The sequence below is a fragment of the Lycium barbarum genome, chromosome 5, assembly GCF_019175385.1.
Source record: "Lycium barbarum isolate Lr01 chromosome 5, ASM1917538v2, whole genome shotgun sequence".
Classification (NCBI taxonomy): domain Eukaryota; kingdom Viridiplantae; phylum Streptophyta; class Magnoliopsida; order Solanales; family Solanaceae; genus Lycium; species Lycium barbarum.
The window spans coordinates 142,841,113-142,868,703 of record NC_083341.1 but is presented as its reverse complement, the minus strand read 5'-3'; the positions used below and the strand labels follow the sequence as shown (position 1 = coordinate 142,868,703).

The window sequence follows — 27,591 nt, the reverse complement described above, 5'->3', positions numbered from 1 at the left end:
TAATTCTCTTTTAGACATTTATCAGGTAAAGAACCTGCGATTAATACCAATGAAATCACGACAATTTTTTTTGTAATTAACGTTTAATAAGTACCTACCTTGAGATTTATTAAAACATCTAGTTGGGAAGGAATTGCAAGATAGACAAATAAAATTTTATCTCCTTACAAAATAGTAAAATCTTTATACAATATATGATACACGCGATAGAAAGAGAACACCACTAAATAAACATAATAGGCCGCATATGCAACGAAGTAACTATATATTTTCAAAAGACTATCTCAGAAATTTTTCCATGCGCAACAAACTAATGTTCAATTTTGAAAAGGCATGTCACACAATTTTCATCCTTCAGTTCAACATTAAAAATAAATGCAAAAGAGAGAAGACATGATAAAAATCAATTTAGTACAAACCTTGCCGCTAACATCCAAAGACTTCTATCTCTGCAAAAACATGATAAAACCAATTAAATACGAAGCCTCTTCAGAAGAAGAAATTTTTTTATTGAGAAATCATACAATGCATTGTGTAACTTATTAACAAAATAAAAAACTGAATATGAATTCAACGCAGAGAAAGAAAAATATTTTAGTTTTCTTATAGTACTGCATAACCGTTTGTATGTATCCACATCTACTACTTGTTGAATTTGAATTCACGTTTTTCATGTTTCCAACTTCCGCCACGAAAGTAGCCGGCAGTTTTAATAATAGATAGATTTCCCATCGGGTGGCAATGGCTGCCAAGAAGTTAGTTACTAACAGTTAAAAAAAGATTCAAAATTTTGAAGTGCTTCTACGTAACCAAAACCATGTATAAATAAATCGATCAAGCACATAACAAAAACCAACAATCTAATACTCCGAACGTTTGGTGATCTTTTTCAATAATTTCAAACTTGATTCTCGTTCTTCATTTCTCTTCAATATTCAAAGCCTACATATCTTTTGATCCCAATATTCTCGAAAAAATGGAGCAAAGTGAGCGACCAATTGGGATCAAAATCTACAGTGCATCACAACGTGTCGATAATACTACTTCTTCTATGTACAATACTGTTACATCTCGGAGATTTCGGATTGTTGCATTGTGAGTAGACCAACGCAACCTTAAGGTGAACATGAAGTCCTTATGAGATTAAGGAGAGTATTTGATAACTTTAAGCGCGTACCATAAGATTTTGAAGTCATATGAATCGGTCAAACTAAGTTCGTCGAAGGAAGCGAAATGTAAGTCATGTTTGGGAAGGTTTCGCAACAATCGATCTATAATTTGTTTAGTAATGTCTTGAGGGGGAGCTATAGGGACCCTTAGATGGTTAATGAAGCGTTATACAGGTGCCAATAAGGTTCTATAAGGATTAGGGGTTGAACGAGTCGTCGAGGACAAGTTTCGGGGAAAAGTGGATTATACGGTCATATATACGGACCGTATAATTTATACAGCTCGTATAATTGACTGACCTTCACCGTAGAACCATTCCAGAGAAGGATGAACCCCTGGTGGGATTATTCGGTCCATTTATACGGACCGTATAATTTGTACGGACCGTATAAATAGCCGTAGATCCGGGTCGGGCCAGTTTTCTTTTTGTTATATATGAGCGACCCTTGTTCATTTAATTCATTTCCCACTTTCCCCAAACTCTTAAAATCCCTATAACCTTTCTCCAGGCATATCAACACAAATCTAAAGTGAAATCAAGGATCAAGAGGCCAATATCAAGAGAATCAAGTGCTAAGAAGCTTGCTAGGGTTTGTGGAACTCAAGTTTTCCTATGGTGTTGGTGTTGGAGACTTCACTTTAGTGGAGTAAGTTGATCCAAGACTTGTTCTTGAGTGATTAAGGTAATATTTTACATCTTTTACATATGGTTAAGGTTATTTGATTGTTATATCATGTGGGTGGAGGAAGAAAAGTGAAAATAGAGTTCAAGAATGAACTTGAGGATATTGTGAGCTATAAGTTAATTTGAATTATGATTCTTAGCATGCTATGAGTATAATCTTGTTGTGGGTGGTACTAATGATGTTGAGGAAATATTGTATGTAAGTAAATATGGTGTTGTGTTGTAGCTATTGTATGAATGATCTTGAAAAGGAGTTTTGAGGGTTGGATGATGCTTAACTTGAATGAAGCCTCTTGATTATGGTATTGTTAATAATTTCATTGTTGTTATGGTTGTTTGGAAGTTGTTTTGTAATATGGTGGAAGTCGATGAAATAGGGGAAATGCTGCCCAATTTTCGCTAGCTCATGAATTATTCTAGTTCGAACTTGAGAGTGTCGTTAAGGCTTAACCTTGTTATGAATCCTTTTAAATGTAGATTTCTCAAGATTTTGAGGTGAACGTTAAGTAGTTAAGAAGACGTAAAGGTATGTAAGGCTAACCCTTCTTTCCTAAGGCATGATTCCATTGTTGCATACACATATGCAAAACCCATAATGTCTTCCATGATGCCTCCATTTCTAGAAGTACTAAAGCTCACAAGTCTTGGTACTCTCATGATATCGTTGATCTCATCCTACGATAGTTGACCCCCTAAAGAAAGATATATTTATGATGATGATGTTGACGCTACTTATGTACTCCTATGTGTGTGTATATATATATATATATATATATATATATTTATATATATATATATATATATATATATATATGGGCATGGCGGGGCCCTGTCCCGTCTTTATGATGTTATATACTCTTTTTGGAGGATCGTAGACAATTGTGTATAGCTAGATGTCTCTTGGTCTTGTCGGCTCATATTTTGTATATCATTTTGATAGCCTTGTCGGCTATATATATATATATATATATATGGGCATAGTTGTTGTGTTGTTATAGAAGTGCCATATCCCGATGAAAAGTGTATTATTGATGCATAGAGATTATGAGTAGGCCATGTGGCTCACATAGATATGATTGTGGAAGTATGACGAGAGGTGCCCGGTGGGTTAGCTCCGGGTGCCCGTCATGGCCCTCCGATTGGGTCGTGACAAATACTAATTTGCCACAAGATGTTCCAATCCCAGAATTGCCTCAACCACCAATTGGTGGCAAGAAAAGAAGAGCAATGGCAAATGGGGTTCAAAAAACACTCTAAAAAACTAAATTGCTTGTGAATTTTCTCCCAACAGGAACTCTTTTAACTTTCGAAATGCTCCTTCCATCGGTTTTTGGCAAAGGGGAGTGTTCTCCAATCACCATAATGATGATTTTGACACTTCTTGGCATTTGCACTTTGTCATGCTTCTTCCATTTCACCGATAGTTTTCGCGGTCCGGACGGAAAAGTTTACTATGGATTTGTCACTCCTAGAAGGTTGAAAGTTTTCAAGACTGGACTTGGTGTGGAAGTGCCAAAAGATGAAAGGTAATGTTAGTGTTAGTTTGCAATATTTGTGAATGTGTTTGTGTTTTAGTTTATGAGACATAAACCTCCCTTGTCCATCTATAAGGAAAAAAAAAAACACAGATCTGTAACGAAATATTTCTGACTAAAGATTTTAATTCAAAAAATTGTGACAGTTTTATGTTTGTGACGGAAGATTTTCCTTCACAAAAATTGAGACATTTTTATGGTTCTGAAGGAATATTTCTGACGAAAGAGTTCCCTTAACAAAATTTGAAATTTTTTGGCAAAATTTTATGCAAATGGAAGAAATTTTTGATGATTTTATTCTTCAATCACAATTTGTTTTGTGACATTCGAATTTGTGATGCATTCTCAAGCGTCACAAATAATTTTTGTTCATGTAGTGAGTTGATTTATGCCTCAAAGTCTTTCGCTTATTCTGTTTTAATCAATGTATTTGTTACTCTTTTTTTTTCAAATAGGTACGTTGTGGGATTCACAGATTTCGTACATGCAATGATGTCTGTTTTGGTGTTTGTGGCAATTGCATTTTCGGATCATAAAGTGACACTTTGTTTATTCCCTGGACATGCAAAAGAACTTGATGAAATCATGAGGAGTTTTCCATTAATGGTGGGAGTTAGTTGTAGTGGACTTTTTCTTGTTTTTCCTACTACTAGATATGGCGTTGGATGTATATCTGCTTAGCAATTTTCGAGTATTATTATTCTAGTTATTTTTTTCGGGATTATGTTTTGTAGTTTTTTTTTTTTGTGTGTGTGTGTGTCCTATTTTCCAGGTATATGTGTTGTATATTGTAATTTAAGCAGTTTCTCTGTATTTTTGGTCAATTGATAACAGTGGAACGATGTTTACATCTATGGATTAATAATTTATTTTATGTAAGAGCCTTTTTCTGTGAAAAGATGCATCCTTTCATCCCAATTAGTTGGATTCTTCTTTCTAATAAATTGATGTTATAATTTTGCAGACAAAACTTTTTACTTTTGCACCTATTTCCAACTATATTTTCTCTATTCTCCTAAAAAAACACTCGTTCTTCTCCTAATTTCGACACTTGAAAAAGTAGAACTATGTTTACTTTACTAAGAAGAATTTCTTATTTGCTTGATGTAAAGATTTAAAGACCTTAAATCTGATTGTGTTTTTAAAAATTTATTTAGACAAATTGTATAAGAAAGCAGAAACGATTAAAGAAATTAACTGTATTATATGAAAGTGATTGTTGAAATATGAAGCCTATTTTAAGACTTACTAAAGAATTGTGAAACATCAAACAAATATCAATTGTCGCAACCCAAACAATTAGATCCATATCGTGATTTTGAAGCCATAGCAATAAGAATCGTCAACATAAAAGTTATAGCCCTTTGAAATGTCTTTTCAACCATGTAAAGATCAGGTCAAACGGAAAGGCATATGAAGCAGGAATGTAAACAAATTGTTTATTTATCAAGTCAGCTTAAACACATTATTGAAGATTGTACGTATTTGCTGAAAGCCAACAAGGCCACCATTGTCGTCTAGAGGGAGGCAAATCAACGTGCCGACTTTCTAGCAAATGAAAAACACAACCATGAAGTTGAGACTTGAATACTTTGGAGTAAGGCATTTAAGAACGTGAAATTTCTTCTCCTAACATACTTAGATCTTATTGCTTATAAACGAATTTAGATTTAGATTTCTTATTTAGTTTGTTTTACCACTTTACCAGCAAAAATAAACAAGAACTTGACATAAATAGTGAAACAGAAAGGAAAAGAGGATCACACATTAGAGTGGTCCAGTATTAATTAAGGAGTATAAGATGGTACCACATATAGTATATAGCTAGATCCCCAGCAATCCCTCTTTGCAATATCGATCATTAAGTTATGTTTGAATGAATGGTTGAAAGGAGGGAACGTTGACATTGTACAACCTCCACCACACATCAAATCTATCACTTCAACAAGATAAGGCCAATATTCATATGGCTTGTACATTTAAAATCTACATGCATCTCAAAATTGCCACATTCTATAATCTTCTCTAATCTTCTCTGTATCATTCCAATTTGTACTTAGTCATATTAGTCATGACAACGAATATGAAGCAAATGTTAACAGTCCCAAGATTTGTGCTGAATTCTGGTCATGAAATGCCTCTTATAGGCATGGGAACAGCACCAACAGAACTTACCTTACCACCAAAGGATCAATTAATCTCCATTTTTGTTGATGCTATTGAAACCGGTTATCGACACTTTGACACCGCCGCGGTCTATGGCTCCGAGGAAGCTCTTGGCGGAGCAGTGGCAGAAGCGCTACAACACGGACTCATTAAGAGCCGTGAAGAAGTGTTCATTACATCCAAATTATGGTGCATGGACACACACCCCGACCTTGTTCTTCCTGCCCTAAAAAATACTCTCGCGTAAGTTTGCTCATATTGTCGGTCCTATGTTCAGATCGAAAAAAATTACTGTAATACATCAACATCTTGTGTAAATTAATACTGGTCAATTTATGATCTGAATCGATTCTCTTAATACAAAAGATTAGAGTGCTAGAGAAGTTATTATTTACTCTTTCTATGTCAATTTATTTGGCAATATTTCCTATTTAGGCCTTTTTAGTCGCACTAGTTATGACATGTTTAAGACCACAAATTTCAGAAGCCTTATAATCACGCAAATGCTATGACATGTTTAAGACCAGGAGTTTCAAAAGTATTCATTTCTTTATTAAACTTTGTATACAGATAAACTATACCACATAAATTAAAACGGACGGAGTATCGATATTATTGTTATTTATTTCTTAATAATATTGGACTTAGACATGACATGAAAGTGAGGCTTCATATAATATCAGTGATCGTAATATCTTGGCAGTTGAAGTACAATTCTTCTTGTTGTTGGTAAAATTTGATACATACATGAAATAATTATACTTCACATGTTTTGTCAACTTTATATTTCAATCTCTGTTTTTTTTTTTTTTTGGTTACCAATCATGAATATCAAAAAATCTTTGTAGGAAGCTAGGGATGGATTACTTGGACTTGTACCTAATACATTGGCCAGCGAGGATGAAGAAGAATGACAGTGAAGAAGAGATAAAGATGGCAGTAAAGGGTGTACTTCCATTTGACATGAAAGGAACATGGGAAGCCATGGAAGAATGTTACAAATTAGGTTTGGCAAAGTCTATTGGTGTATGCAACTTCAGCTGCACAAAACTCTCTCAACTACTGCACCATGCCACCATTCCTCCGGCAGTTAATCAGGTACTGTTCAAATTTATGTGAAATACTTTCTGATTTAATATGTTGCCGACAAAATCATGCTTCCTTTATTCAAAATATTTTAACTTTAAATTTCTCATTTATCTTTAGTGAGATGATTTGTGGCCACACAAATGTTTATAACTTGTTTTAGACCACAAATTTCAAAAGTATCTGTTTTCTTTCTTCAACTCTGTATTCAGTCAAACAACCCTCTATAAATTGAGAAGACGGGAGTATACATATAACAGGGTTCTGAAAATTCAATGAATGGGATCACTAAAGATTTATTGCCATACTGACTTGTTTAAACCATAAATTTAAAAAATCTTCCATGTTTTTAAAATTTCGTATCCAATCAAACACCGTTACATAAATTGAACCGAAGAGGTGATGTAATAAAAGTTCTAAAAATTCAATGAATGGGGTAATCAGATGAGCACAAACACCATAGATCGGGGACCAAATTCAAATGACCTGTTAAAGCTCAAATTCTCATTGTACTTCATGAAACGTTCAATTATTTTGAAGTGTATTTTTAAGTTTTAGTCATGTTAATACGCTGATGAACGTATTATTTTTAGGAGTATTTTGACTATATCATAGATTTTTATAACAATTACAATATGATTATTATTAGCGATATTTCTTATTTACATTAAACTTAATTTCACTTTTAATTTTCTTTTTAATTTTCTTGGTATGATAATGACATGAGTTGAATTGAGATAAGAAAGTATAGTTAGTGAGAATCATACAATCGACTCCAACTTATTTGGAAATGAGGCACATAAATAGTTATTATACATTTTCTTCACCACGGTGTACTGTACTTAACATGTCAGCTACTATTTTTTGTAGGTTTCAAATTTGTCGAATCAAGAAATTAAATAACTCAATGCAACTAACCGTTCGAACCAAGAAGTGAAAAAACAAAGTCGTATGAATTAAGTACACAGTCGTATGAACTAAGTTTACATGCAATGACTTTATTTATGCTTCGTGAAACGTTTTCAATCTTTTTGAAGTGTTTTTTCAGTATAAATTATCATCAGTGAAAGAATTACAAAGATTAGAGAAATGATTAATTAATGACAGGTGGAAATGCATGTTGCATGGAGGCAAGAAAAGATGTTAGAGTTTTGCAAGGAAAAGGGAATACATGTAAGTGCATGGTCTCCACTTGGAGCTAATGGGATAGCTGTCTGGGGCAATCATGCTGTAATGCAAAACCCTGTTCTAAAAGACATTGCTATTCATAAACAAAAGAGCATTGCACAGGTATTTGAAAATGAAAATTTAAGGGTTAAAAATACACCTCAAGTATCACTTTATTTTTTAATTTCCTATCTGAACAATCGGGTGTGAGAGTTTCGTATCTAAACTATCACCAACTAGTTAGCAAAACACAGCTCAACTATTAATTGTTCACTTTTCCTGCCTCAACCATCAAGTAGGAAAAGTGAAAAATTATAGTTGAGGTGCGTTTTGCTAATTAATTGGCGATAGTTTAGATAGGAAACTCTCACACCTGATGGTTCAAGTAGGTTGAGGTGTTTTTTGACCCTTGTCTCAAAAAATTATCACTCGATATTTACATCATATTATATCATTAATTTTATCCATATTTATAGGTTGCATTGAGGTGGGTATATGAGCAAGGAGTTAGTGTATTAGTGAAGAGTTTTAACAAGGATAGGATGAAAGAGAACCTTCAAATTTTGGATTGGGAACTAAGCAATGAAGAAATCGCGCGGATACAAGAAATTCCTCAATGCAGGGGATTCAAAGCTGAGATTTTTGTTCATCCAGACGGACCATACAAATCAATAGAGGAATTCTGGGATGGCGAACTATAAATGTTACTGCTACTCATTCCGTTTTGCAATTTTTTTCATTGATTATGTAGGTGTTCAAGAAAAATCAACTCATATCAACTTAATAAGTCGACATGATTTCTCATTTGGTATGGTTTGTAATGCAACTATAATTAAATTGAATAATTGGTTTGATTTGGTATACAAAATTGAACCGTTACTAAAAGTGAATGAACAATGCATGAATAGGTATGATTTATAATTATTTTCACCGTTTTCATCATTTGCTATTGTGCAGTCAGGCTTAGGATTGGATTTTGCTTGAATAGGCTACATTCTCTGAAAGCTTATCGAATAGGGGCATGACTTTACTTTTGTGATTTGTTCCTTCGTGTTTTCATGTTAAAAATACTTGGTGAATCTAATTTTTTTCAGCTAATGTTTGTGAAAGAAACAAAGATTTGTCTTACTTTCTCCTTTATCTGGTTACTACTTTCTTGGGCAAATTAGAGATATCTTGAGCAATGTCACGCTAGTTATCATAAACACAAACATATTCTACTCTTTTGTGTGTATCAATCAGTAGCATAAACCACATTCTATCACTTGTTACTAAAGATCATAAGATGGATGAACAATCCAAAAGATCGGCCAAAAAAAGGCAAAAACAGAACAACAGCTAAAATGGAAACCAAGAAAACTTGATAGCAACCCGTCAACTCAGCTTCATTCAAATTCAGCCCCTTTTTCTCCATCCTGTACAGACCCACAACCATCTTTGGCATCGAAGGCAAACAAAAATAGTGCAAGTTTCTGTCGCTTAAATTTAGGGCGACGCCACAGATACATAAGAAGCTCAGCAGTCAAAGACATAAACATAGTACCAGCGACAAGACTGAAGACACTGCAAACCCAAATCGAACTAAGAACACCAGTAGCTGTATACAGTATCAGAAGAGTCGGATATATTGGAATTAGCAGCAATTCTCATGTTCACTTAAGGATTGCAGTTGCTACAGGATGTAATGCAGACAAGAACTCCAACATAAAAATATACTTTAGTATACATCAATCCTACAATGTTGAGCACAGACTAATTGTTTCTGCTTAGCAACAGAACAAGTGTATATAATTGAACAAAGGTAAATGCAAAGAGTTTATTGGTTTCTTGGCCTATTTGTATAGGAGTATCCAAAAATGGCTTTATATTTAACCATCAGGCTTTGGCAACAAGTCTCTTCTATTAGGAAACACTCATACGACATTTAAAACATTGCATATATCTATGTCTAGCATGAGTAGATAGAGCATTTGTTCCTTTGCTCTTGTCATCCATCTTGGCCTTTGCCTCCATAAACTTGTTGCTTGTGCTGTCACAGCCTTAGCCCATGGCATGTATTGTCTATTTTAGCCCAACAGACCTCGTGAATTTGTCTCTTGGCTACGCTATCATCGAGGTAAATAGCTCTGGTATTATGTGAACTTGGGTCATGCCTTATAAGGTTCTTCACCTTCCTCTCGAATTCTGATGTGTGATTCGCCTAAGGTATCATGTTCACCCATTCTTCAGAAACTTGCCAGCCTAGAAGTTCATGTCTAATTAACTTTCCCTTTGTTTCACTATGGTATCCATTTCAAACTTAGCCACTTGAGCCTGAAATTAACTATAGGATTTCACGGGGTTTTTGCATATGCTCTGATGTTGATGAAGTTTGTTTTCTATTGTTCTTGATTTGTTTTTCCACTTGAGTTGCCAAATGCAATGCTTAATATTAATTGTTCCCTAAATTCATTTGATGAACTCACTCTACAGCATATATGTATAAGTTTGTGGATTCACTGTAATAATTAAAGATATCTCTGATCTTGGTAGTTTAATGGCACTCCTGAAAAACCAAGACTTTCAGTCTTCTGCTCAGATAGACAGTTGTATGCTACACTAGTAGATGACCAGAATAAGAAGTGCTTGTTTTATGGGAACACTCTGCAAAAATCAATCCGGGGTGATCCACCTTGCAGCACTGTAGTGAGTATCTTGCAGCACATTAACACAATAATCTTAAAATTATGTTACAGCAAATTTTTTAGTAGTTCGGTTTTCAAGACTGCTTAATTTGAAGATGGGATCTCAGTTACTATGGGATTTTCAAGTCGTAGCATCATGTCATTAACTTTGTTCCTCTCGATTACAGGAAGCAGCGGAACGTGTTGGTGAGAAACTAGTGCAGACTTGTGTTGATCTCAATATAAATGAAATTTCGTCTTATGATCGCAATGGTTTTGCTCGAGGAGAAAGAATGCAAGCCTTTGAGATTGCCATTTCTCGACATGGTTTCTTGTTCAAATAGTTCTTCTTTTCTCTGTGTATCTTGTAAAGCCTTAAAGGAGTTTGAAGCTCTTACCTTTTAAAAAAGTTGTATATCATTTGCGGTGGGAAATAATTTAGAATTTAGACATTGGGTGTTCTAAAATCCAAGAGTTGGTTTAATTTAATTCTATCTATACTTCTTTTCTTTGCACAGATACATTTCAATACTGACAAAAATGGGTTCTGCTGAACCTATTGTTGGATCCGCTACTAATCATTTGTACTTCATATAGACGTACTTCAGATAGACGACACACTTGTGCACGAGTAATGGTAAGTTGATAAATATGTGTTGGTATATATAGTCAAACCTCTCTATACATTCGTCATAACAGTATTTCACTATAACGGTCTGATTTTTTCTGGAATTGATTTTTTATGATATATTTTACTTCTCTATAACAACATCCGTTCTATCTATAACAGTTTTGGCATTCATTATACGATACACTCTTTGTAAAATTACCTCTTTATAACAACCATATTTAAATATATTGTGTAATAATATTTTGTAAGAAATATATTATGCATTCATCAAAGAAAAAGCTATTGAGTTTAGACAAGAATCTTCGTCAATTCAAGCATTGTATTATCAATAAGAGACTGAATTTTATGAAACAACCTACAATTGTAGAATTCTTACGTTAAACTTAAAATATTTAAATTTTTAATGAATTTTAAATGCATATGTTCCTTAGATTAATTTTTTATCGGTATGATATAATTAGTTATGGATTTATTAGGCACTTCGATTTTTAATTAATGAAATATGAAAATCATTTGAGATTTTAAAATTAACAAGTATTTTATTTTGTTTATAACATAAAATGTATAGAGAAATAAATTTTTGGCGTACTTTTGTTTATAACAGCTAAATGAGATCCAAACACCGAATGAGAGTATAATTGCATAATAGTTCCTCACAATAACAGCCATGAAATTTTTAAACTAACGCTACCATATAGAGATGTTTGACTGTACTCCCTTTATTAAGGACAGTATATTAGGTGTGAAATCTCACAAAGTGATTTTTCATATATTGACTTCCCTTGTAATTCTTTGGGAGTAATCATATATATATAAAAGCAGGCACTTTGCCTGCTGACTAGCATTTATATTTAACTATTTTCTCCTTTTTATTGCAATTTCTACTTCATACTACTAAAAAACCCCAGGAAAAAAAAAGAAAAATCCCACCGGTTCGGTGCTTTCGCGTAGAATCCCAAGAGTCGCTTCTTAAAAACCACCCAATAAGCTAAAGCCTTTGGCCTCACATGCCGCTTCAACCAAACACGGCTTCTCTTAAAAAAAAAAAAAAAAAAAAAAAAAACTGAAGAGAAGTTTACCGGTGAGGATTGAGGAAGATCGTTTGTTAATTCATCTATTCTTTCACATAAACTTCTTAAACTCTACGAACTTTGATTATTTATTTTGTGGGACAATCTTTTTGTTGCTACAATTGCATCTTTTAATCAGTTTGTCATCTTTTTCGCTCTGTATATCGTATTGGAAAATTCTGGTGGGATTCCTTTTATTTGTGGTTCACCAGATGTGGCTCAATGTCTCTACTTTGGGACTTAGTAAGGTAGATATTGATGTGAATGGTAAATTAAACTTATATAGCATATTATACCAGGAAGGAAAAGGAATCAGTGCAATGAATGATTGAAATTTGTTTTGTTGTTCATAGTTGTTCTTTCTTTCTTCCTTACCATTTGTAAGTTTATTTTCAATTTCTCAAACAATTGTTCCTTCTGATTCCTCAAAGCCTTTTTTATTAGTATAGTACGATATATGTTTCCTACTTTTTATTTCTCTTAATTGCTATTTATAGTATTATTGTTTCTTAAGTATGATAATATAGAGGAGTCACTTCATTAAGATGAGCCTACATGTAATATATCTTCTGTTTTGGCTTTCACTTTCAACTGAGTATGGATACAAATTTAACTGATAACATTGATAGTTTAAAAGCTTTATGTTGTTAATGTAGTTTTTTCAATTGTGTTATACAATTTGCCCATTATGATTGTTCATGGTAGAATCATAAAGAGATTTTAGTTATCAAGGATTTTTTTTCAAATGCTGAATTATTTAGCCATATTTTTGCTTTCTTTATCAAGTATGGATTGGGAAATCTCCTCAAATAGACCCAATCTATATATTTATATAAAGTGTGCTATAGCTTCGGTGATGAGGCACTTCCAAAAACCAAGAAACTCATTTTCCTCTTTTTTCCTTTTTTTTGCTCATTGTTTGATTCGTGTTTCCTTTTCCTGATTGTTTATTTGTTACTGTAGTTAAGAAAGACAATAAAGAGTTGTGAGAGTTAAAATAAACAATCATGTCCATTATGACCCTCTAATTCTGGTGATAGTCATGGATAAGTTCTTCGGTTAGTTATAATCCTTTCCCTCTCCATACAGTTTTAAGAACCATCTTTTGGGTTGCATATTCTATCAAAATGTTGAGCATTGTTCATGAGTTTCTTTTTTGTAATTCTCAGAATCTCAAGTTCAAGCAAATAAGCAAAGAGCTCATAGGTACATGTCGAACCATCTTTATTCGGTAAGTCCACGATAAATAATGTTGTTAATTGAATATGAACAGTGGTACAAGCATTACATGCTGAGAAGTAAGAAGCACAGATGACGCTAGGAGAATCCCCAAGATAAAGATAGTACTTCATTACATTGAAAATAAAGTTGCACCTTATCCAGCAGCCTTAGCTTTCTTTCTAGCACACACATTTTAACAGATATAGTTCAACCATTGTCCTCTGTTACAAAATTGGCTTCATCAAAGATATAGTTATACTTATTTATTACGCTTATTGATATTGTCTCCATATAACTAAATATTCAATACTCTGTACTAGAGTCCGTGAAAATGTGAGAGTAGTGTGCTTGAGCCAGTTAAGTGTTCATGCAATGATCCAGTAAGAGATCGATGTTAGTATTTTTCATAATAATATTCTCGTAAGTGAATTTATTCAAGGAGGTCCCTCTCTTTCTCTCTCTTGGACAGGTTTGTGTCAAACTATACTAGATTTATTGGTGTATTGATGTTAGCAGGTGTTCTTCTGTACCAAAATCTCTATTAGGTGGTATCGTATTTAGCGGATGGGTCCCTTTTAGTTATTCTATATTAAAGCAATAATCTCCTTAAGATAAAGTGATAATTGTGTAGATACTAACTTTTATATTTTCCTATGGTTTATAGTTGAAGCATATGCTATTCTACCCCTGAAGGTGGTTGTTGCTTTATGCGGAGGGAATCTAAAGTGTGTGCAAAGGGCATGAATTTCGTAAGACTTCTTAAATTTGACTCCTTATCTCCTAATTGTTTCTTAGGTATGAACACCATGGTACATCACAACTGAAAGAATTTAACATAAAAAGCTGATGTTTGTTTTCAGTAAAACATGTAATAGTAAAAAGGTGGCAAATATAAATTTTTTAAAATAAAAAAATAAGAGACTGAAAAGTTGCCTAGCCAAATTCATAATCTACTATCGTATCAAGCCTTTAGTGTTTGCAGTGGTGCTGCTTCTACCTTGGTTGGTGAGGCGTCAATCCATTTTTAAAAATTTTATTCTCGGATTGGAGTCTTTCAGAGCATTTCATTTAAGGTTTTCGCCCATATTTTTTATGTATACTTTATGGAGTCATGGATATGTTTGATTATTAAAGAAATTTCCTTTTACAAAAGTTAAAACATGGACTAATCAACAATATTTAGAGACTTCTCCGACTGCGCGAAGCGCGGGTAAAGGGCCCGCTGAAGGGAAATACCATTCAAGTGGATGCAGCAGGTTTCTTCACAAATTCCATTGGAATTTGGTTTAGATACAGTACTTTTTGGTTTTGTTTATATTCAGTACTTAGAGTTTAGTTTTGTTTACACAAATTCCATTTGAATTTGGTTTAGATACAGTATTTTTTTGGTTTTATTTATATTCAGTACCATCCAATTGCTTCTGGTAGATTAAACTCGCACTATGGCTTTTTGGTGTTGGCCTTATTGTTAAATTAGTAGCTTCTAATTTTCATGCCCCTGATACAAGATTCAGTATTGGTTTCATTCTTATCCCTAATTACAGTTTTGTACACTGCCTGATTAAGAGGTTAAACCAAAAAATAGTACCACCACTTATTCATTTAGGGATTATTTGTTGGTTTCACAAATTCCATGAGAACTTGGCTTAAATACAGTACCATTTTTGTGTGCAAATCTTAATTCCTGCATCACACACTTCTTGCTTAATTTTGTTCTGTAATCAGACATCTTTCCAGTCTCTTATACGACTTCCTTAGGTAGTTTCTGCTCAGTTACCATCTTTAACCCCGCAGGACCCCTCCGATGGAAATAAAAAAAACAGATCCCACACAACAACTTCTACCAACGAAGTGTCCAGGCAAATTACCCTGATTATTTCAGGGGCAGAGCCAGATAAAGCTTAATTGCATATTTCTGTTTGGAGATGCAGATTCAGGAGGAAAACGTTTGGTGATTTTTCCAAAGCTTGGCCGTTCACTCTTTCTTATTGTACAAGGCAATTCTCTATCTTTCTCAGTCTCTTCATAACATGTTATTCACTTTACTAAGTTTGGGCTGAAATATCGAGTTAACTTTTTCTTATTGAATATTTCTGTTGTTTCTGAGTCTTTGAAAGCTTTGAAAAATGGAGTATAATGAAATCTTCAGTCTTTTTTGTTGGAAAACAACGCAACCCAACACTTTCTGGTAACTCAGTTGTAAGAATTCTTCAAACAACATCATAAAGTATTTTATTTCCATTCAAATTTTGTATTCTGTCTGTCTCTAGAACAGTCGTGGGTTTGAAGTACGAGATGAAATCATACTTTTCTCTATCAAGTCAAATATTGTTGTTGCAAAAAAGTAATTCCAACTTGAAAACTATTTCTTTCTAAAACTTTCCAAGATCACAGCTTCCAAGCTCTCAGAGTGTATGTAAAACTTTCCATAAACTATTTCTGTCTGTCAATTATCCTTTTTGTGCTAATGGCTGTGACTAAAGATTTCAATATATAGTAGAAAGAGTGAGGGAGGAGATGTACCGCGAAAATGCATCTTTGACTAATTGATGATTATTCAACCCATTTTATGCATTTTAAAGTGATTGGATCTTTAATTAATCAACACATAGTATTATTTGTCCAATTTATCAGTACTAAGACTCTATTACCAAATCAGGATAGGTAAAAATGAAAATTATTGTTGTGTGTGAATACGTAATTTAATTTTTGTTGTGCCTCGTGTGTGTTTTGGTAATCCTGATCTCTTTCTTTTTTCTTTGCCGGGAGATCCAAAAGTCCTTTAAGTCATTGTCTTTCATGCTATGACTCTGAATTTCTTTTGGTCAGATCATGATAATTTGGCAAACCAGGAGATGTTTACAGATTTGGTATTATTTTCCTTTTGATTTTTCATCTAATAGGCATTCTTGTGTTATTTTCAGAACAACACTACAGAGAGAAACGAAAAGGAAAACATGATCTAGATCTAAAATTCAGTTTCCATCACAGCATTGAAGTTTGAAAGACACAATTAAGGAGGATTAATTAAGGTAAGTCTAAAAATTTGTCAAAACCAAAGGGACACCTTCATCTCGCATTTACTCTCTTTCTAATCTGTGAAATTCTCCAGTTTTGTTAGGCTGCAATTTCCATCTTGCATGATTTCCTTTCGAAATCTGTCAAACTTTGTTGGACTCATACAATATGAATTCATTTTTTTTTACAAGTTGTGTTGCCCCCGTTCGTTTGTCGCAGCATTAGAACTGCAGATAAATGTTTCACCTTGAAATGGGGCTTCTTCAAATTGTGAGTTTTCTTGATCCTTTTCAGTTCCATTTTTGCATATTCTCTTTCGCCTGTCCTATAATATTTTAAATTGATGTGGATTATCAGGCTTTATCAGGCTAACATGGTTCTCTAAACATATAAAGTTGTGAGTTTTCATGATCCTATTCGACTTCAGTTTTGCATCTAATCCTTTGCCTCCCCAGTAATACTTTTACAATGTTGGAGTAGCATTGGATTATCAGGATAAAACTCGAAAGTAGTATGCTGTTTTGTTTAAAAATCAAGAAATTTTGTGGAGTTAGATACTATATGTTTGGTGATGAAAGTTAAAGTCCCTTGAAAAAGTAATTTTTTTCGCAGAATAGTTCACCTTTGAAAAATGAGAAGTATCTCCATGGAACCACATTCAAGGTATCTTCTTTTATACTGGAATCTCTTTTTTCTGCTCCGATTTTTTTTTACCCAGTTTTTAATCGATAATATTGGTAGTGTAATAAGGTGTAAAAATATAGGAATATGTAAAGGATATTGTCTTGTAGTAATGAAATTGGTTCATTTTCGCTTTCAGTTCCATTATCTATCATGCCTTTTCATAGGAGGAGGTATGGTCTTAGTTATTGAAAGATAATGTCAGCTATTATATTTGATATAAAAAGAAATGATTCATAAAGAAAAAAACATTGAACCTTAATTGTCATATTTAGATGCTCGAAATTTTGTATCAATAACAACGTGTAGATAGAAGAGTTCATTATAAATAGTTTTGCTACACAAACAATTTTGAGTTGGGCTGACACCATTGATTTTAAAATTTTCTTAAATGTACAAAAGCTTGAAATTAAACATTTCCCGAGCTTGGATTTCCTTAGAGATTGACATCTTCATATGAACTCAATTAATATTATACTTAGTCAATTGTGTTTTATTTCATCTTTATTATTGTTTGAGTGGAAGTTTGATTTCTTAGAGGTCGGATTTGCAAAATCTGATATGAATATAATTTGCTTAATCTGTTTCAATGAACTTAATTTGTGATGAATGGTTACAAGAATTAGAATGGACTAAGAACACAAATCTATAGAACCTTACAGTGTGCATTTGCTATTTAGGAGTTGTTTTGGGCACTGCAAAAGTTGAACCAAACCTCCATTATTAATGCTTTCTTGTATGTCTACCAGGCGTGGACCGAGAGGAATCAGAAGAATTTTCAAACCAAACTGTGTGAACCTAAGATGGTGGTCAGGAGAATTTTGCAGGATATATTCTACAGAGGATCACTCAAGAAGAAGCTTGCAAGAAGATTAGTTGTTCTTAACTTCTACCCATAGTTTGCTATAGTTTACCACTAGCACTAAGGAGATTATGATGACATCGTTATATGTTTTGCCCCTGTGAGGTTGCCATACCATCACATTTTTTTCTCTTGTACAATTTTGCTGCTTTGGTAATATAAATGTTAGTTTAATTGCCAAAAAAAAGATGTGTTGTATAGGCCGCAGAGGGTGCAAACGTGCTGTGGTGCCTGCGAATTATTGGGATCGATATTGACAGCAAGAAATACGTAACCTTAATGAGGTCGTGCACAACCGTGAGAAGCACAGGTGATCTAATCATGAACTATTAAAATAAATACGAATAGGTGAATTGAAAGTACTTTAACACATCAAATTTTCATTTATTCTCTCTCAAATAAAAGCTAAAACTTGAGATATGATACATGTAGCTTCATCTTAAAATTATAAGAGTTCCTTTAACGTATGCAAAGCGGAAAGTTCCCCTCCAAAAATTGATTTATTTATCATTAATCGTCATGTCAAGCCTTCCGATGCTTCGGTTGTGATTGTTGGGGTTTCTGCCACCTGGGCTAATATGCTTTCACAATTCGTAGTCTTTACTTTAGTAAGAGTTGAAAGTTCCTCCAATTTTCCAGCTTATACTCCAACTATTATTTCCTTCTCCTTCATTGCTTCAATTGTGTCACGTGTTTAGTTTCTCGATTCAGAATCAACCCCAAAATTCCTAAAAATTAGATGAATTAAAAAAAAAAAAAAGTTTGTATGCCATAAAGAACTAAAAAAAAAAGATAGATAAATTACGCATCAATGACTGAAAGTTTAGAGTTTGCAACAACTAAGCAAGTTAAATGAGCAACATGACAGAACATGACTGAGAGTTCATATAAGTGCTTAGGGTGTAACACGATTTTATTCGTTTGGGTTTTTTGCCAGTCGAACATGCAAAAGTTGCGATATGGAAATCAATATTTTAAGTAGAATACAGTTTGTGGTACACCATCTGCACTAGATTCAGTTACTGTTCAACGACTTTGACACACTTTCTAAGGTTATACCTAACAATAACTTTCTAATAAAAAAAACAAAATGTCACCTTTAGATTTCAGGTATACAAAGGATGTAACTTAGCAAGCAACACCACAGGACCTACGTATGAAACACTTAACCCAACACTTAAAACAAGCTAGAATTACGACCCACTAAAAAAATTTGATACGCTCAGGGGCGGAGCCAGATAAACCATAGGGGGTACCCCTTCGGCAGAAAAGTACACAAATTATCCATGGTTCAAAAGTATTTTTTGTGTATATATAGTACATGTTGAACCCCCTTCCCCTTCTTCGTGTGTTTACTTCTACACGTTTTTAACCGCCAAAGTGAAAATTCAGGTTCGTCCACTTGGTATGGTACAATTATCGTCCAAACATCCTACGTATACGTAGAAACGGAGAAAACCACATTTGCAGGCATACATTTGAGCTACTTCAGCTATGTGTCAAATCTTTTAAACAACACATTTGGGTTATTTTTATTAAACGGAGAATAGGGAACAATCGTACGTAACCTTAATGAGGTCGTGTATGACCGCACGAAGCGCGGGTGATTTACCTAGTGTCCTTATAATTTGCTGTAGTATAGGCAATTACGACGGTTAATGTTCCCTTATCTAATCAATTTTGAATAAATCATTATTTGAATATAATACAAGAAAATAAACGGAAAATTGAAGTGATTATGAAACTTGCCTTTCGTGATTAAGCTTGCAAATTTAACTAAAATAAAGAGAAAATCGAAGTAATTATGAAACTTACCGGTTGACGTTATCTTTTTACCAATTTCCATTGATGTCCTTTTTTAACAATTCCGTTGATGATTTTTTTTTTTTTTTTTTTTTTTTTTTTTTTTGTGGAAGACTACAATTTTGAAGTTTAGAAAACACTAGTATAGTACCCGCGTGATCCCCGGAAGGTGATAGAGAAAAATAATACAAAAATTATTATCTTATTTGTTTGATTATATTAAAATTTTATTATTACATAAATTGTGAAATTTAAATCATTTGATCCACCACCGTTGATTAGAAGGTCAACATAGAAGGGAAATCATTTCCTCCTCTTAAATTGCTGTAAGATTACGTCTTAAGTGCAATAAGATTCAGAGTTAGAGTTTGATGATGAATTCATAAAATTACTTATCATGAAAAGAGAAATAGTTCATCCAGATTGTCTAATAGAAAGATTCTTATTACTAAATATTAATTAATTACATATTCTCTCGTTAGTTTATAATTTAATCATAGTAAATTAGTATGAAACACCGAGTGTGGATAAACTTTTAATATCGAAAACTACATTAACAACTACAAATATACATAATGCTATACTTTTTTCAATTACCATAAACAGTTAATCGACGACTGTTTTTTTAAAATCATACTTTAATTCTATTTTTAGGATACATTAGCTGATAATACTGTTTAATTTGACTTTATTTAAAGGAAATAAATATATCATTACATTCATCCTTGTTCCCCGTTTTCTTGATACATTTTTCACTGCTTAAAAGTAAACCATTCATGTAAAAATTAGGAGAACGTAACTTCTATAAAATTGTAATTTAAAGTAAAATTAACATAAAACAGTATAATGCCTTCTTCTCCTCTTTTTTTTTTTTTCCATAGCTTCAACCCGTACCTGCAACCAAACCATACAATCAAATCAATAAAGACCCCTTGAAAGATTGCATCGTTAAAATTGATTTCCTCTGCCCGACACCCCAACTACGAAAATATTTCTATGCACTTTAACCTTTTAAAATAGTGGCTGGAGGAGTACCTCTAAGCATAAAATGTAGCACTGATTTATATATATGAGAGTGTGTGTATAATTAAGATGTTGGAACTTCATTCCAACTCAAAGTTTGCTTAAATATTTTTCATGCTTTTACATTCTTCCATATTCAATAATCTTCATGTTTTATTTTGATTAATTGTGGTTACAGTGCCTAATTGTGTTAGTATTATTAGACTTCAATTTTTATGAAAGAAGTCGTTTTGTCTTTTAGATTTCCTGATTAAAAACATAAGAAGAAAATTGAACATAAACTTATTTAAAAAAAAAAAAACCACCACGCTAAGAAAGAAAAGAAAAAACAACATTCAATAACAAAGCAAGAAGCAAAACCTCGGATGAATGTGTGTAGAAGCCTCACTTATAGTTGTGTAAAACTTCTAGCAAAACCCCAGGTAATTCTCTTTTAGACATTTTGATAACCGTTGTATTTTGTCATTATTATGTACAGCTAGAATATTAGTCATTAGTATGTACAACTAGAATATTTCCTAGAATATTATGTACAACTAGAATATCTCCTAGAATAAGGTAAGTCTCTTGCATATATTGATGATAGAACATCATAATTAATCAAGGAATTGATTTCCTACATGGTATCAGAGCCGGGCCCAGGCCCGATCCAATGTGGATCCCAAAAAAAAAAGGGTGGCAGAATGCCCTCGGACCAACTGACCGGTCCTGGACCGATGGGAGGTGAAAATGCCTCCGGTCCATAAATGTGCACGCTCCAGACCGGACAGAAGACCCCAGATAAAAAGTTGGGCAATCCTCCTCCCTTTGAGCAACTTCACATATGACCTCGGACCAAGGTACACTCTCATCAATAGTAATCATCATATTGTTGTTGGTAATAGGCATGTAATTCCAATTCATGGTTTCGGGAACACTACTCTCTCACCTCCGCACCCCCCGCTCACCTTAAATAATGTATTGCATGCACCCAAGCTCATTAAAAATCTTATCTCCGTCCGAAAATTTGCCACTGATAACTGGGTTTCTGTTGAATTTGACCCGTTTGGTTTTTATGTGAAGGATTTCCAGACGGGGAACAAACTAATGAGATGTAACAGTAGTGGGGACCTCTATCCACTCTCCACCGTCATCCAGGCCTCACCTTCAAAATCCCCTTCGTCTTCACTGCTTTGTCTCCTGATTTATGGCATCGTCGCTTAGGACATCCGGGAGCCAATACTTTACGCTCTCTTCATAACAAGCATTTTATTGACTGTAATAGGAACAAACAGTTTTTATGTTCATCTTGTACTTTGGGGAAACAAGTTAAATTACCCTTTTATGAATCGATGTCATTCACTGCTTTTCCATTTGATATAGTTCATAGTGATCTTTGGACATCGCCCGTAGCTAGCTCTAATGGGCGTCGTTACTATGTACTATTTCTTGATGATTTTAGTAAATTTTTGCGGACTTTTCCTATCTCTAAGAAGTCTCAAGTTTACTCTCTTTTCACCTCATTCTATGCTCTTGTCAAAACTCAATTTGAAAGGCCCATTAAAAATTTACAATGTGACAATGGGAAAGAATTTGATAACGAGCCACTTCAATTATTTGCTCAAAAACATGGGATGCAATTCCGCCTCTCTTGCCCTCACACATCTCCTCAAAATGAAAAAGCCGAATGTCACATCCGATCCATAAATAATGTAATTCGGACCCTGCTCACCCATGCCTCGATGCTCCCCTCTTTTTGGCATCATGCACTTTCTATGGCCACATATCTTTTGAACATTCTCCCCACTAAAGTTCTCGGATCCTCTTCCCCTACTCAACTCCTCTACCAAAAAGATCCTAACTATTCCCATCTTCAGGTTTTTGGATGTCTATGTTTTCCTTTGTTTCTATCCACCACCATTCATAAGTTACAAGCACTCCTTGTGTCTTTCTTGGGTACCCTTCCGATCATAGGGGATATAAGTGTTATGACATGTCAACCCGGAAAATTTTCGTTGCCCGTCATGTGGTATTTGATGAGCACACATTCCCATTCTCAAAACTTCATACTCCTGCATCTCACACGTATGAATTTTTGGACCATAATGTTAATCCATACATCACTCATCATATGCAACGATACTCTGGCAATACATCTCCTAACACTTTAAATCCCCTCCCACCTAACCCGCGGCCACTCCTAGTCCCCAGCCGCTGCCCACCCCGTGCAGGACAGCCCTCCCGCTACTCCTGCACCGCTGCCTTCCACCCCGCCCTCTTTACAAAAGGGCTTCCGCGCGTATTGTTTGATGACTTTCGGGACAGTCTAAGCGTTCATCCACCTCCCGCTTTGACTGCGGGGGTGTGATAACCGTTGTATTTTGTCATTATTATGTACAGCTAGAATATTAGTCATTAGTATGTACAGCTAGAATATTTCCTAGAATATTATGTACAGCTAGAATATCTCCTAGAATAAGGTAAGTCTCTTGTATATATTGATGACAGAACATCATAATTAATCAAGGAATTGATTTCCTACACATTTATCAGGTAAAGAACCTGCGATTAATACCAATGAAATCACGACAATTTTTTTTGTAATTAACGTTTAATAAGTACCTACCTTGAGATTTATTAAAACATCTAGTTGGGAAGGAATTGCAAGATAGACAAATAAAAATTTATCTCCTTACAAAATATCTACCAAAAGACTGATTATACCTGAAACAAAATTTATACTTATAGGTAGATACTTTATGTTTTACTGTCATAAATAAGTGAGGGGAAGGATTAAGAAATAGAAAAATCTCTATACAATAAATGATACATGCGATAGAAAGAGAACACCGCTAAATAAACATAATAGGCCGCATATGTAACGAAGTAACTATATATTTTCAAAGGACTATCTCAGAAATTTTTTCATGCGCAACAAACTAATGTTCAATTTTGAAAAGGCATGTCACACAATTTTCATCCTTCAGTTCAACATTAAAAATAAATGCAAAAGAGAGAAGACATGATAAAAAAACAATCTAGTACAAACCTTGCCGCTAACATCCAAAGACTTCTATCTCTGCAAAAACATGATAAAACCAATCAAATACGAAGCCTCTTCAGAAGCAGAAAATTTATTGAGAAATCATACAATGCATTGTGTAACTTATTAACAAAATAAAAAACTTAATATGAATTCAACGCAGAGAACGAAAAATATTTTAGTTTTCTTATAGTACTGCATAACCGTTTGTATGTATCCACATCTACTACTCCTTGTTGAATTTGAATTCACGTTTTTCATGTTTCCAACTTCCGCCACGAAAGTAGCCGGCAGTTTTAATAATAGATAGATTTCCCATCGGGTGGCAATGGTTGCCAAGAAGTTAGTTACTAACAGTTAAAAAAAGATTCAAAAGTAACCAAAACCAGGTATAAATAAATCGACCAAGCACATAATAAAAACCAACAATCCAATACTCCGAACGTTTGGTGATCTTTTTCAATAATTTCAAACTTGATTCTCGTTCTTCATTTCTCTTCAATATTCAAAGCCTACATATCTTTTGACCCCAATATTCTCGAAAAAATGGAGCAAAGTGAGGGACCAATTGGGATCAAAATCTACAGTGCATCACAACGTGTCGATAATACTACTTCTTCTATGTACAATACTGTTACATCTCGGAGATTTCGGATTGTTGCATTGTGAGTAGACCAACACAACCTTAAGGTGAACATGAAGTCCTTATGAGATTAAGGATAGTATTTGATAACTTTAAGCGCGTACCATAAGATTTTGAAGTCATATGAATCGGTGAAACTAAGTTCGTCGAAGGAAGCGAAATGTAAGTCATGTTTGGGAAGGTTTCGCAACAATCGAGGTATAATTTGTTTAGTAATGTCTTGAGGGGGAGCTATAGGGCCCCTTAGATGGTTAATGAAGCGTTATACAGGTGCCAATAAGGTTCTATAAGGATTAGGGGTTGAACGATTCGTCGAGGACAAGTTTCGGGGAAAAGTGGATTATACGGTCATATATACGGACCGTATAATTTATACAGCTCGTATAATTGACTGACCTTCACCGTAGAACTATTCCAGAGAAGGGTGAACCCCTGATGGGATTATACGGTCCATTTATACGGACCGCATAATTTGTACGGACCGTATAAATGGCCGTAGATCCGGGTCGGGCCAGTTTTCTTTTTGTTATATATGAGCGACCCTTGTTCATTTAATTCATTTCCCACTTTCCCCAAACTCTTAAAAGCCCTATAACCTTTCTCCAAGCATATCAACACAAATCTAAAGTGAAATCAAGGATCAAGAGGCCAATATCAAGAGAATCAAGTGCTACAAAGCTTGCTAAGGTTTGTGGAACTCAAGTTTTCCTATGGTGTTGGTGTTGGAGACTTCACTTTAGTGGAGTAAGTTGATCCAAGACTTGTTCTTGAGTGATTAAGGTAAGATTTTACATCTTTTACATATGGTTAAGGTTATTTGATTGTTATATCATGTGGTTGGAGGAAGAAAAGTGAGAAAATAGAGTTCAAGAATGAACTTGAGGATATTGTGAGCTATAAGTTAATTTGAATTATGATTCTTAGCATGCTATGAGTATAATATTGTTGTGGGTGGTACTAATGATGTTGAGGAAGTATTGTATGTAAGTAAATATGGTGTTGTGTTGTAGCTATTGTATGAATGATCTTGAAAAGGAGTTTTGAGGGTTGGATGATGCTTAACTTGAATGAAGCCTCTTGATTATGGTATTGTTAATAATGTCATTGTTGTTATGGTTGTTTGGAAGTTGTTTTGTAATATGGTGGAAGTCGATGAAATAGGGGAAATGCTGCCCAATTTTCGCTAGCTCATGAATTATTCTAGTTTGAACTTGAGAGTGTCGTTAAGGCTTAACCTTGGTATGAATCCTTTTAAATGTAGATTTCTCAAGCTTTTGAGGTGAACGTTAAGTAGTTAAGAAGACGTAAAGGCATGTAAGGCTAACCCTTCTTTCCTAAGGCATGATTCCATTGTTGCATACACATATGTAAAATCCATGATGCCTCCATTTCTAGAAGTACTAAAGCTCACAAGTCTTGGTACTCTCATGATATCGTTTATCTCATCCTACGATAGTTGACCCCCTAATTAAAGATATATTTATGATGATGATGTTGATGCTACTTATGTACTCCTATGTGTATATATATATGGGCATGGCGGGGCCCTGTCCTGTCTTTATGATGTTACATACTCTTTTTAGAGGATCGTAGATAGTTGTATATAGCTAGATGTCTCTTGGTCTTGCCGGCTCGTATTTTGTATATCATTTTGATAGCCTTGTCGGCTTGCATATATATATATATATATATATATATATATATATGGGCATAGTTGTTGTGTTGTTATAGAAGTGCCATATCCCGATGAAAAGTGTATTATTGATGCATAGAGATTATGAGTAGGCTGTGTGGCTCACCTAGATATAATTGTGGAAGTATGACGAGAGGTGCCCGGTGGGTTAGCTCCGGGTGCCCGACATGGCCCTCCGATTGGATCGTGACAAATAATAATTTGCCACAAGATGTTCCAATCCCAGAATTGCCTCAACCACCAATTGGTGGCAAGAAAAGAAGAGCAATGGCAAATGGGGTTCAAAAAACACTCTAAAAAACTTCATTGCTTGTGAATTTTCTCCCAACAGGAACTCTTTTAACTTTCGAAATGCTCCTTCCATCAGTTTTTGGCAAAGGGGAGTGTTCTCCAATCACCACAATGATGATTTTGACACTTCTTGGCATTTGCACTTTGTCATGCTTCTTCTTCTATTTCACCGATAGTTTTCGCGGTCCGGACGGAAAAGTTTACTATGGATTTGTCACTCCTAGAGGGTTGAAAGTTTTCAAGACTGGACTTGGTGTGGAAGTGCCAAAAGAAGAAAGGTAATGTTAGTGTGTGTTTGCAATATTTGTGAATATGTTTGTGTTTTAGTTTATGAGACATAAACCTCCCTTGTCCATCTATAAGGAAAAAAAAAAAACACAGATCTGTAATGGAATATTTCTGACTAAAGATCTTAATTCAAAAAATTGTGACAGTTTTATGTTTGTGACGGAAGATTTTCCTTCACAAAAATTGAGACATTTTTATGGTTCTGAAGGAATATTTTTGACGAAAGAGTTCCCTTAACAAAATTTGAATTTTTATGGCAAAATTTTATGCAAATGGAAGAAATTTTTGATGATTTTATTCTTCAATCACAATTTTTTTTGTGACGTTCGAATTTGTGATGCATTCTCTAGCGTCACAAATAATTTTTGTTCATGTAGTGAGTTGATTTATGCCTCAAAGTCTTTCGTTTATTCTGTTTTAATCAATGTATTTGTTACTCTCTTTTTTTCAAATAGGTACGTTGTGGGATTCACAGATTTCGTACATGCAATGATGTCTGTTTTGGTGTTTGTGACAATTGTATTTTCGGATCATAAAGTGACACTTTGTTTATTCCCTGGACATGCAAAAGAACTTGATGAAATCACGAGGAGTTTTCCCTTAATGGTGGGAGTTAGTTGTAGTGGACTTTTTCTTGTTTTTCCTACTACTAGATATGGCATTGGATGTATATCTGCTTAGCAATTTTCGAGTATTATTATTCTAGTTATTTTTTTTGAGATTATGTTTTGTAGTTTTTTTTTGTGTGTGTGTCCTATTTTCCAGGTATATGTGTTGTATATTATAATTTAAGCAGTTTCTCTGTATTTTTGGTCAATTGATAACAGTGGAACGATGTTTACATCTATGGATTAATAATTTATTTTATGTAAG

General features: G+C 34.1%; 2 protein-coding genes, 1 long non-coding RNA gene and 2 pseudogenes across 5 annotated transcripts; all 5 read left to right on the top strand.

Annotated features, from left to right (window-relative positions):
* Window positions 1–976: 976 nt before the first annotated feature.
* On the top strand, window positions 977–4,485 carry LOC132642872 (protein DMP8-like; annotated as a pseudogene).
* An 800-nt stretch (window positions 4,486–5,285) lies between these two features.
* Window positions 5,286–8,733, top strand: LOC132642057 (protein REDOX 2-like). 2 transcript variants are annotated; one of them, XM_060359312.1, is made up of 4 exons: window positions 5,286–5,799; window positions 6,405–6,654; window positions 7,750–7,815; window positions 8,286–8,733. In XM_060359312.1, exons 1-4 carry the CDS (start codon window positions 5,462–5,464, stop codon window positions 8,508–8,510), a joined length of 879 nt encoding a protein of 292 aa, XP_060215295.1. In that variant the 5' UTR covers window positions 5,286–5,461; the 3' UTR covers window positions 8,511–8,733. The 2 variants fall into 2 exon arrangements, with proteins under 2 accessions (XP_060215295.1, XP_060215294.1); XM_060359311.1 differs by having other exon boundaries at window positions 5,352–5,799; window positions 7,750–7,932.
* A 1,123-nt stretch (window positions 8,734–9,856) lies between these two features.
* On the top strand, window positions 9,857–10,987 carry LOC132639957 (uncharacterized). The gene is made up of 3 exons (XM_060356331.1): window positions 9,857–9,925; window positions 10,342–10,494; window positions 10,661–10,987. Exons 1-3 carry the CDS (start codon window positions 9,857–9,859, stop codon window positions 10,814–10,816), a joined length of 378 nt encoding a protein of 125 aa, XP_060212314.1. The 3' UTR covers window positions 10,817–10,987.
* Window positions 10,988–11,951: 964 nt separating this feature from the next.
* Window positions 11,952–15,391, top strand: LOC132642056 (uncharacterized). Of its 2 annotated transcripts, XR_009583044.1 has the most exons (5): window positions 11,952–12,421; window positions 13,137–13,231; window positions 13,343–13,404; window positions 14,059–14,143; window positions 15,189–15,391. It is a non-coding gene; the product is annotated as an uncharacterized LOC132642056 (long non-coding RNA). The 2 variants fall into 2 exon arrangements; XR_009583043.1 differs by lacking the exon at window positions 13,137–13,231 and having other exon boundaries at window positions 11,962–12,421.
* An 8,958-nt stretch (window positions 15,392–24,349) lies between these two features.
* Window positions 24,350–27,399, top strand: LOC132642871 (protein DMP8-like; annotated as a pseudogene).
* Window positions 27,400–27,591: the final 192 nt, after the last annotated feature.